The sequence below is a fragment of the Theobroma cacao genome, chromosome 7, assembly GCF_000208745.1.
Source record: "Theobroma cacao cultivar B97-61/B2 chromosome 7, Criollo_cocoa_genome_V2, whole genome shotgun sequence".
Taxonomy (NCBI): domain Eukaryota; kingdom Viridiplantae; phylum Streptophyta; class Magnoliopsida; order Malvales; family Malvaceae; genus Theobroma; species Theobroma cacao.
This window is the reverse complement of record NC_030856.1, coordinates 6519151-6530389: the sequence shown is the minus strand read 5'-3', so window position 1 is coordinate 6530389 and position 11239 is coordinate 6519151. Positions and strand designations below refer to the sequence as shown.

Genomic DNA, 11239 nt, shown 5'->3' with positions numbered 1-11239 from the left:
GGAATAACTTAATATGGTGTGTTAATAGTTCTTATTCTTTTCATTCTTTTGCAAAATTAGGTTCCAATGTTTTTCAGTTTTCTTTTTCACATGCTCATATAGGGGCATAGGACCTAAAATGCTACCTCTGCGCTCACTTTCCATATTGCAAAGTTTGCTTGTCTGTTCTTTTTCCCTCTCCATCTTTGCAAAACCTTGCTTGTATTCCATGCTACAAGGCTCTCTTCTTTTTTCCTTTTGAAACAGAAAAGCCTCTCACATGATCCTTAGGGATGTGCATTTGTGCATCTATAATGCATGTTTTTTTTCCTTTGGATGAATTAAAAAAGTAACTGTCAGAAGTGGGATTTGAACCCACGCCCTCTTTCGAAGACCAGAACTTGAGTCTGGCGCCTTAGACCACTCGGCCATCCTGACCCTCATACTAACATCTATTGTGTATTTATACAGAGTTGTATTTGGAAAACTCAAGCAGCAGCGAGGCTTTCTATCTTGCTAAGCTCAAGATTTTCTGGGATGGCTTGACCAAGAGATTAAGCAGAGAATTGGCATAGGGTGCTTAGGAGAATTAACAGTGCAACCAGGTTAATTGTCCAAAAACATTGAATAACAAGTGCAGGTACAACAGCAAGCAATGCCAAAAACACCCCATAAAACGACAGCATTTTTGTGGACATAGATCGTACTCACATCCAAATCAATTTCTCACAACGGTTATATTCCCTGCCATAAAAGGTTAAAAAAACTTTATTAAAGAAATAAACTTTAACCGTACACCCTACAAACGGTAATTCTACAGTACCTTTTTACGTACTTTTTTTATCCTCTCTTTCCATTTCTGTGTATACCGACACTTTAACCCCAATGAAATGAGTTTTAAATTTTTTATCCTCTCTTTTTTACACACGTGTCTGTCTGAACCCGTAATGCTAACATGGTGATAATTATTCTTGAGCGCCTATCATATATATATATATATATTATTTTGACTTTTTAGAAACGAATTAATTTGCAGAAAAATATAAAAATATCATTTTCAGATTTCAAATCAGGTTGAGCGTCAAGTAGCAAGCAAGTGCACACTTAACATCAATTCTTTGATGATAGCTTGTTTTTAGCTATTGCCAATTGCCGTTGTCAAATTATTCTCCTCTCCTGCCATCTACGTTAAGCTGATTTCTAAGTCTTGTATTATCTTAACAACCACAAATTCTGTACTACTGTTGACAGGCACTAAATCCACATAGAGATATCTGATTGAATTGTCATTATACCACATACTGATGAAGATGGCACAGGGCCCATAACGGTAACAATGATCCAAATTTGGTTTGGTTTTGATCCTCAGCACATTAGATAATTAGTTTCAATAATTGTTTCCGCTGGACCAATAGATGACAACAGTCCAGAGAACCCAACCCATCACACAGCTTTCTCTGCCTTTTTTTTTTTTTTCGCTCAATGCTGACATTGCAAAGGGGGGTTTGGAATGGGAATCTTGAACAACCTGTAAATTTGGAGCTAGGCTACTAGGCTTAGCTTTTCATATAGCTTCTTGCTCACTGAAAATGATAAATATACCCACAAAACTATATAAAAGAAATTGTCTTTACACCCAATCCAAGAATTTCCCCCCCTTTTTTTTTTCTTCCCAATATACATATATTTGTCCCTTTGTCAGCATTCATTGCCAAAGCACCACACAAGGCCCAAGGGTCCTACCCCCAAAGCCAAGGGGCGGTGTGCTGCATTGTCACATTCCAGCCGGCGCACATTAGCACCGACCAGTTTACACTTTTTGGACCCTTTTTGGTTAGGTGTAGCAGAGGGGGAAAAAAAAACCCCTAATTAAGGAGAGGCATTGCACTTAAATGCCCACATGTGCATGCACAAAATAAACATAAATAAAAGAAAAAAGAAGAAAACCCTTGTTCCTCTATTTCTAGTCCCCACATGACAAAGGCAAACAACAACTTCAATTGCAGACAAATAATAATTTCAAATGTACTAATAATGGAATGGATAGCATGCATTAATTGCACTTAAACTAAAAATAATAGTTATTAATGACTCAAGAAGCAAAGAGTGGGGGCTTCTAAGTTCCGAGGCCAATCTGGCTCTCTCCTATTCCCAGAGGGCACAGTTACATTTCAGAGGAAAAGCAATGAATTGTGTCAACCACCCAGTCCACTCCTTAATAAGAAAAACCAACCTTCATTTATAAACATATGTACTTTTTTTGCTTCCTACCCTGTCCCAAGACCAAGTCAAGTGTTTCTCTAGGATATCAGAGAAAATGACACAAGTGCCCCTTGTGAAATTGAAATTTGGCATCATCTTTTTATTTAATGGAGTCCCAACTTCAGGTTTGGTAAAACTGCAAGGAAAAATTAAATATGGAGTTGCAGAGAGAGAAAAAATGGGAATTTTTTTATTGATGGAATGGTTGAGAAAAAAGAAAGAAACAACAATATTAATGACAACATATTCATCCTTCTTTCACTAACCCAGTAACTAAGTACCCACCAGACATCCAATCTCCCTCATGGCTTCCAATGTTTTGTATATATCATCACATATATACATGTACAGAGATCCTCTACTACCAGCCCGCCTGCCAGTCCTCTCACTGTAACCCTAAAATGTAACTAAGTATCCACTTTAATTAAATTGTACACATATTTCTCAATTTTTTGTCCCACTGAACAAGAGTAGTGATACAAGAACCAGGCTGGCCTACTTGAAAATGGAAAAGGGGAAAAAATTAACAAAAAAGGTAAGGTTAAGGGAGGAAGAACAGGGAACCCTAGAGCAATGAGGAATGAATGAATAAATAAAAACTGCAAAAGGGAACTAAAGCTAATTTCTCTGGGTTCCTCTGGCATTGGCTGCTAATGGGATTATTATGTAGCTCTGGTTTATGTCACAGGTATCTGGTAATCCTTATGTGGTGGGAGGAAAGATTGGGTGGGTAGTGGAAGAGTTCCCAACAAAAAGGACACTTGGGAAGCAAGATGTAAAGACAAAAAAGGGCAGAGCAGGAGTACAGTACAGTCATGAGTTCTAAAAGCTGTAATGCCTCACCGAGTGTTCCAGCATTTCTCGACTTGGGCACACAATTTCCTTCACCCGGCTACCATTTTTGTATATCTTGAATGTTGGTACAATCCTCACATTCTCAGCATTTGCAACTGCTGGACTCTCATCAATGTCCACCTTTACTCGAAAGAACCAACAAAAGGAGATAAAAACCACTTGGTTATTTCTACTGCTTTACATTTCTTTTTCTTTATCTAAATGAGCATGGAAAAAACAAATTATGGAGAAAGAAGAGTGGGCCACATACCTTGAGAAAATTTATGGAGGGATAGCGGCCACATAGTGCATCCACTAATGGAGATATCTGCTTGCATTGCATGTTGGAAGCCATCTTAAAATGTACTACAGAGATGCCTGTGGTTCAAAAGTATAGCTCAAGAGGATTGCATGACAGTAAAAGGGAAGAGATCTAGGACAGAAGTGAGTGGTCAGTTGAAGGTAGTTTAAAATGTTGAGAATGTAAGAGCACTGCTTACCTGGAAGAGAAATTGCAGCTCTGAACTGCTCAAGACCTGATACTTCCTCTACTTCACCACCAAACTTCATATTATAAACTTCTTCACCACGAGATTTCTTCAATGCAACTTGTGCATGAAATAGAGATTCAGCAACTTCATTATCATCTGGAAGTTCCCTTCTCAAAACTTCATAATCTCGCACAGCCTCAGCCCATCGTTCGAGCTGTAGTTCACAATGACTGATTATTAGTATGAGAACCAAATCCTTCTGCATAGATACACAAAAGATAATTATTCTTATAATGAAGGAAAGCTTTAAAAGGATCCTTCACCTTGCTATTAGATGCTGCCCTTCGGAGAAGGGCTTTTATGTAGTTTGGCTGGATACTTAAAGCTTGGTCACAATCTTCAACAGAACGCTCCCATCGCCCAAGCTTAAACCAACAAGCTGCTCTATTACAATAAAGAACAGAGATTGATGGATCAAGCCTGAGACCATCCCCATATGCTGAGCAGGCCTCAGTGAATCTTTCAGACTTGAAAAGATCATTCCCACGAGCTCGCGCTCTTGCAACCAACCTCACATTGTTAAGCAGTACAGCAACTTCAACATTTCTGGGATCAATCTGTCCAGCCCTCTCAGCAGCTGTAACTGCATTCTCAAACCTGCAAGATATCCATCATCAGTTTACCTATTCTGTTCCCAAAGCCTTTGGCATCTTATATCTAACGAAGCTTAACATTTTTTGTTTAAACTCACCTCCCAAGTGCCATCTCAATTTGTGCTCGGACAAAGAAGAGATACGCTTCAGAAAGCATCCCAAAAAATTTAGTCTGTGAGCAGGAGTTGGTGCATGGTTCTAACTTAGGAACAAAAGAAAGGCTTGATTCAGCATCATCAAGTTGATGGAGTTTCAAGAGGGCTTCTACTCTACACATAAAAAGCTGTAAATTCAATTTGAACCAGTTCAGCCATTTTCAATGTCTGTTAACTGCAGAAATTCTTCATAATTCAATGATGGAAAGTTTTAGATATGAATTTTTTACCTGTGGAGAGAAGTCCGCGCCAGTGGCAATTGCAGCATCACTTTCCCTTAATGCACTTTTCCAGTCTCTAATTCTCCGGGCATCAGTACACTTGCTAATATGCTTTTCTACTGCCTGCAACTTCTGCAACTCGGTTGGATCTTGTGGTTGCCCAAGAAAACATAGGTGCTTCCTTGCATTCTCAACCTGCCCTACCCTGAAATAAAAGTGGAGTTAAATTTGGAGCAACCTCAATATTATATGCACATTGGATTAAATTGGAGCAACCTAAACATTTGTGCATTTGATTAGTGTTAAAGAACAAAAATGGATTTCAAAACACCTAAATCATTAAATGAGCAAAAGAATGGCATCAAGAAATGTAAATGACATAAACTGGCAAAAGACTGAAACCGATGGACATCTAATTTCTATAGAGGAAAGAGACATAGCCGACAGGCGACAACTTCATGAACCAGCCAATATGGTTAAGTAGCGGGTGCTTCTAAAATAACTTACAAGAACCTATGATTTGGAGGAAAGTATTGAAAACAAAATCCTTGAACATTTCACCGGATTGCTCTGATAAAATCCAACATCTAAAAACAACAAAAAACTCTAGAACTATCTAGAAGGAGAAGAGTGAACCTAGACAGGTTGATCCTATTAATATAAACAATTAAAAGCAAATAGAGGGAACAGGCGTGAGGAATGGAAGAAATCCAGATCAGAGAGGGAAACATAGAGAGCAGATAATAGAGCTAATAAACAAAGCAAACAAACAAAGGAACTAATCAAAACATATGGATCTAACAATCCAAAAAATCAGTAACTATTCTCACCAGTGCAGATGAAAACATTAGCATCACTCACATTCATTCACTAGATCAAAACTTCTGCAACCATCATCATGTCAAAGCAAAAGAAGAAGCAAAAAAATAGAAATTTTTTACTAAAAAAATCCACTCAGCCATCTGAAAAAAAGAATCCTTGTTATGAATGTCGATCAAAACATCACAACTCACCAGAACCTATCCACAAACATTAACCAACCAACATCAAATACTAAAATTCTATCTCAAAAATTAGATCCAAAACATCAACAAAACTATCACTAACCCATTAATATATCAAAACTATCCAAAAAAGCTCCACCGACACTCTTTCCTTCATCAATGTAGATCAAACCACCAAAAAAACACCAAAAAGAATATATCAAAACTGTTTTCACCTTAACATTAACGAAGCCAATCTCTGATGGGCCCTCCCATAATTAGGATCCAATCTAACCGCTTCCTCGCACTCCTTCACCGCCTCTCCTACTCTTCCTAAAGCCGTCAATGCTGCCGCCCTATTACTCCGGTAAGCCGCATTCCCCGGAGACAAAGCTATAGCCTTATCATACAAACTCAAAGCCTCTAAAAAATGTCCCTTTTTATACATCTCATTCCCAACTCTCTTAACTTCCTCAGGGTCCAAACTTCCCATTGCTTTCCTCGTTAAATCACTTCCATTTCCCCGGCTTCCCACGGTGTTACAGGGTTCAAAAACACTGCCTTTGGAGGCGGTAACGGGTCCGGCTCCCACTCCACCGCCCCGCATTATGCTTCCGTGGCCATAATTACCCGACCCGGATCCTAGAACGTCGGACCTGGAGCTCCGGTTTACTGCCATGCCGGTTTTTAAGATTTTTCCTGAAGGGCATATGTTTCCCGTCGGAAGAACGTTGAGTGGTGGCGAGTTGACGGAGCTTTGACCCGAATAGATCAATGAGGTCGTGGTAGTGTTAGATTCGGATCTTGTCTGACCCAATTTTATATTCCGGGTCGAAGCTGTAGGGCTTGTTTCGCTTGACACAGAGAGTTCCCCGGAGTGATTATTCGGGCCCGATTCGGATCTTCTAGCAAGCGTGTTGGATCCATTTTTACCCGAAACGGATCCGGATGAGCTGGAACTCGAACTCGTGGTAGTCGTGGTCGTGGTCATCGTGATTCCGGGTTGCCGAGTTCGGAGCGGCGAAACGGGTGAGCCCAGATCGAGTTCACGGAAATCGGGCTTGTTAACATCGTAACTCAGTGAGTCACGGAGTTGATCGGCGAGTTTATCTAAACGCCCTAACTCCGTTACTGGCTTTCCAAGATGCGACATTTCTCTTCCTTTTCCTTCTCAGTAAAAATGGGTTTACTCCAATTTCGTCCCCCCTCCCTCTCTCTCTTTCGTATTTGGTTATTTGAGTTTTTTATTGGTAATGTGAGTAAAAGGAAGAGCTTGAAGTGAACGTAGAAAAGAAAGAGCTCGGAGAAGAAAGGAAAAACTTGGAAGAAGACATCTAATAGAGAGAGAGGGAGAAGGAAAAGAAAGGAAAGAAAGAGAGAAAGAGATGGGGATCTCGTGATATTAAAGGAAGAAGCAAAGAATGAATGTGAGCTTAGAGAGAGAGAGAGAGAGGGTTTTCCAGAGAGAATGAGAATGGAAAGAAAAGAAGAGGAAGAAGAAGAAGAAGAAGAAGAATTGAATGGGAAAGAGTTTTTATTGATTTATTTATTTTATTTTCATTTATTTTTGGTTTTTTTTTCTTCCACCTGCTGCTTCACGAGACAGGTTTCATGCACCTCTCTTCTCTGCTCTCTCTTTCTCTCTCTCCATTCACTTCTCTATTTTATTTATCCCTTCTTTTTTATTTTTGGGTTTTCTTGGGCTCTCCTTGTTGCCTCTATTGTTTGCTTTTTGTGCTGTTTCTAGTAAGTAGAGGCTACGTCTTATCCCACTCTCATATCAAGGAGATTGAACCTCACGATTCTTTGATAAATATTGACAACAATTTGAATAAAATATTTTACTTTTTTTTTATTTTCCATCTGATTTGGATAAAAGCTTTTAATTTTTCACTTTTATGGCATTTTTTTTAGCTCAAAAAAGTAATTTAATCATCACATCACTGAAATAAACTATTTGATTGAATAATTTTATTTTTTAAAAAATAAATTCAAAACTATAACTTTATTTTTTTTTATTATAGCGCGTGAGGTACACTAAACTAAAGAGCAAGTGAGAAAGCCAAATAAAAATTACATGAAAATAATTAAGATGGAAAGAGGTGGTGAGCAGGTCCATCCACTTCTCTGCATCAGTGTTATATTTGTTTTTACTGTTTTTCAACACTGCCACAGTCAAATTTTACGGACTCTCTTTTTTTTTACGGCTGTAAATTTTACTAAAACTCAAAAGTCTTTTTTTTCCTAAAAAGAGTCCAAACAAAGCCATCCCTCAACCACGTGGCGTGTGTGCAGAGGTTTGTGGCCCCACTTTAAGGACACCAGCAAACATCAAATCAAACCAGTATCCAATCTGTGGACATTTACCGCAGTGACCGTAATTATCAAATTTACCGTGCCTTTTGTATTCTTTTAGCGAAATAATAACTCCACCATTAATATTTAATCTTGAGTTTGTGAAGCTTTTATTGTACGTTCATAAGTACCGAGTATTTTGTCCAACTTTTGACTGTCCTTTTGGTTACAAATACATAATAAATATATAGGTATTTATTTTTAATTAGTAGTCAAATTGTTAAATACGTTAATAATTTTTTTGTAAGTAATTTGTCACGTATAAAATAAAATTAGGGTTTAAGTAAAATCTATTTTAAGATATTATATAAGAAAATACTCATAAATATGTCAATATATTTTGATTAAAATAAATTAAAACTATTAGATTCGCATCAATGATATAACATTGATATTTGCATGTATTTTAATATTGATGTTAATGATGCTTTAAAGTACGAGGATAAGGTTATGATTTAAATAATTTTAACCTATTATTACAATTATTTACGCATATTAGTCGTATTGAAATATATACATTTTTTAATTATTACAAATTTTAATTTAAATTTAATTTTATAAATCATGATTACTGGTAAGAAATATTGAGTTATGACGTAGATGTGCAATTTTTCTACTCATTGGTGAAATTATTAATGTTGAAATTCAAAATCAGTTAAGGTATTTAATACATTGCAAATTAAATTTAATTAAAGCAATTTATTTATTTTGAATTTCTTTAATGAGTGATGTTTAAAAAAAAAAGAGAAATGACAAGTCATCAAAAGAAAATGTACGAGTGATTACATGCAAGGCTTTTCTTTTGATGGTAATACTATAGTAAATGCTTTCGATATTTCACTAAATTCCTGACTGCTATTTCCATCCTACTATCCTAGATTCCTGTACTTTCTAGTAGATTTTCCAACTCTCTTACGCAAGCCAGAAGCAAACACAGATTTTTAAACGCCCAAAATACCCAAATTACCTTCTCGTATTTACATATCTGCCCCCTTCGATTCCCATTAGTTGCGAAATTGCTTCAAACCCGCCGTTTTTTCACTTAGAAAGGGTCGAGGAAGGGAGAGAAAATGTCAACTTCGCATGAAAGAGAACGGATCCAAAATGCCAAAAGGCCAACAGTGGCATCATGGTAAAAAGAGTGGCCTTATAGGGGTACTATGGAGATTATACGTGGCCATTAGGGACAGAAGTAGCTGGCCATGTGCAGCAGAGAGTGGCGTGCCAGCTGGCCCATTGAGGGGCAAGAGTGGCATCCAGCTAAGCACATAACGGAGCGTAGTAATGACGTTAGGATGATCCCAATGGATATCCAGGGATTCCTGACTTGCACTTTGGCTTGGGGCATTTGGCATGGCATGGGGGAGTGGATTGCCGTTAAGGGTGGGGGATTTAACGGACGTTAAATGGGGATGGTGACGGCAGAGGAGGAGGCCATATTTATCAGTGCTGGCAGGGAAGGGGAATGATGACCGGGCGGTCTAATTCATGCCAGGTAAGCAAATTGCCCAATTCCCCTCTTTGTTAGGTGTGATTCAATGCTTAAAGGTACACAATAAGGATTTTTTCTTTTTTAAGCACATGAATTTATTACTAGCAAAATCTAATTTATGTACGAACAAGAATTAAGCAAATTCATTTAATTTTAAAAAAATTATATTTGATCCTTTCACCATATACAAGTACTACTTCAATTTAATTCTATTTTTTATATAAAAAAATAAAGTCTAAATTATGTATATTATATCTTGTTTCATGCTATTTATTTCTTGTCAAGCTTACTATTAAAAAGTAATGTTACATGTATTGTTTTAAGGATTTATATTTAATGTATTGTCTCACCAAAATGTATCACTTCATTAATGGAGTAAAAAAAAATTTAAAAGATTTAAAATTAAATATTAAAAAGTTTTATAATAACTAATTAGACAAAAAAAATATTCACTTTTCAAATCTCTCTCAACTGTTCTTTTTCTTGTTTTATTTCTTTCTCCAACTCAATCATCTTCTTCTTCCATTAAAATTAGATTTTGTAAAATTATGCAACTTCAATAGTGACTTTAATATTATTTTCTTATTCTTTTGAAACCTTAAGAGAGATTGAGAAAACATACTTTCCAAAAAAAAAATTAAGGAAACAAGATTTAAATAAATAAATTTTATTAACATAATTTTATTAAGTCAATAAATTTGCTTCTAAGTAACAAGATTAAATCAAAAAATTTTCTTTTCCTAGAAACCGTATCCCACTTCTCTTCTCATTGTGTTGCAAAAGAAATTTCACTTACACTCATATACGTTGATTTTAAAATCCTTGTAAAATGGTTAGTAACATCCCATCTAAAAAGGTCTGATCTTCGTTTAAAATCTTGAAAATATAAAGTTCAGTTAAAAATTAAAATGGTTATGTAACATATCTTGAACACTGATTTTGGGTCAAATACCAAAAAGCATGTGATTTGGTTTAATATCTTAGATTTAAACTTATTAGCATTTTAAATTTTAGTAAAATAGTTAAATAACTCTTTAAAAGAATTTTAGTTTTGATAAAAATTTAGAGTTTTATTACTGCATTCAATGAAAAAAAAAAGAACCTATTACCTATGGAAAAAGAACAATTTTTGACTTAATCTTGTTATTTAGAAACAAAATTGTTAACTTATGAGATTCTGCTAATAACATGTGATTATTTGAACTTTGTTGCCTTGATCTCTCTTTTAAAGATTTCAGAAAAATAAGAAAAGAATATAAAAACTGCTCTTGAAGATATATAGAATTTTGTAAAATCTAATTTTAATGGAAGAAGTTGACAATGATAAAGTTGGAGAAAGATAAAAAAGACAAAAAGCAAGAAAATAAGAAAAAGAACAATTAAGAAAGATAGAAAAGTGAAAATATTTTATTTATTGATCATTATAAATTTTTTAATATTTAATTTTAAGTCCAAAAACTTTTTATTTTATCTTGAATGAGATGACACATTTTGATGAATTGACACTGTATAAAAACTATACACTCTCAATATATCAAATATAAATATTTATTTTAATGAATTTAGTACGATTTTATGTTTCATATAATAAAAATAACAACACACTTAATATTTAATATAGTGATATTAATTCAAAATTTATCCTACAGGGAAATTTAAAATACAAAAACATATTTGATTTTTGTTAGATAATTTTATTATTTGTTTTTATTTGTAATATGTGAGAAACTAAGTAACAATAGATTAACAATTAAAAATGATAATTAAATTAAATCTTAATAAGATATTAAAAATAATAAATACCCAGAAGCCAC

General features: G+C 35.3%; 1 protein-coding gene and 1 non-coding gene across 3 annotated transcripts; both read right to left on the bottom strand.

Annotated features, from left to right (window-relative positions):
- Positions 334–417, bottom strand: TRNAL-CAA. The gene has a single exon. It is a non-coding gene; the product is annotated as a tRNA-Leu (tRNA).
- On the bottom strand, positions 1955–7079 carry LOC18594167 (TPR repeat-containing thioredoxin TTL1). Of its 2 annotated transcripts, XM_007021652.2 has the most exons (8): positions 5815–6731; positions 4605–4800; positions 4318–4502; positions 3890–4223; positions 3576–3780; positions 3347–3453; positions 3085–3216; positions 1955–2377 (listed from the first exon to the last, which is right to left on the bottom strand). In XM_007021652.2, exons 1-8 carry the CDS (start codon positions 6729–6731, stop codon positions 2363–2365), a joined length of 2091 nt encoding a protein of 696 aa, XP_007021714.1. In that variant the 3' UTR covers positions 1955–2362. The 2 variants fall into 2 exon arrangements, with proteins under 2 accessions (XP_007021714.1, XP_007021713.1); XM_007021651.2 differs by lacking the exon at positions 1955–2377 and having other exon boundaries at positions 2410–3216; positions 5815–7079.

Coding starts and splice junctions, on each gene's coding strand:
- LOC18594167 (XM_007021651.2), bottom strand. CDS start 6,731: ATGTCGCATCTTGGAAAGCCAGTAACGGAGTTAGGGCGTTTAGATAAA. Junction 4,503..4,604: donor GCGCGGACTTCTCTCCACAG/GTAAAAAATTCA, acceptor TTGAATTTACAG/CTTTTTATGTGTAGAGTAGA. Junction 3,454..3,575: donor AGCTGCAATTTCTCTTCCAG/GTAAGCAGTGCT, acceptor TTTGAACCACAG/GCATCTCTGTAGTACATTTT.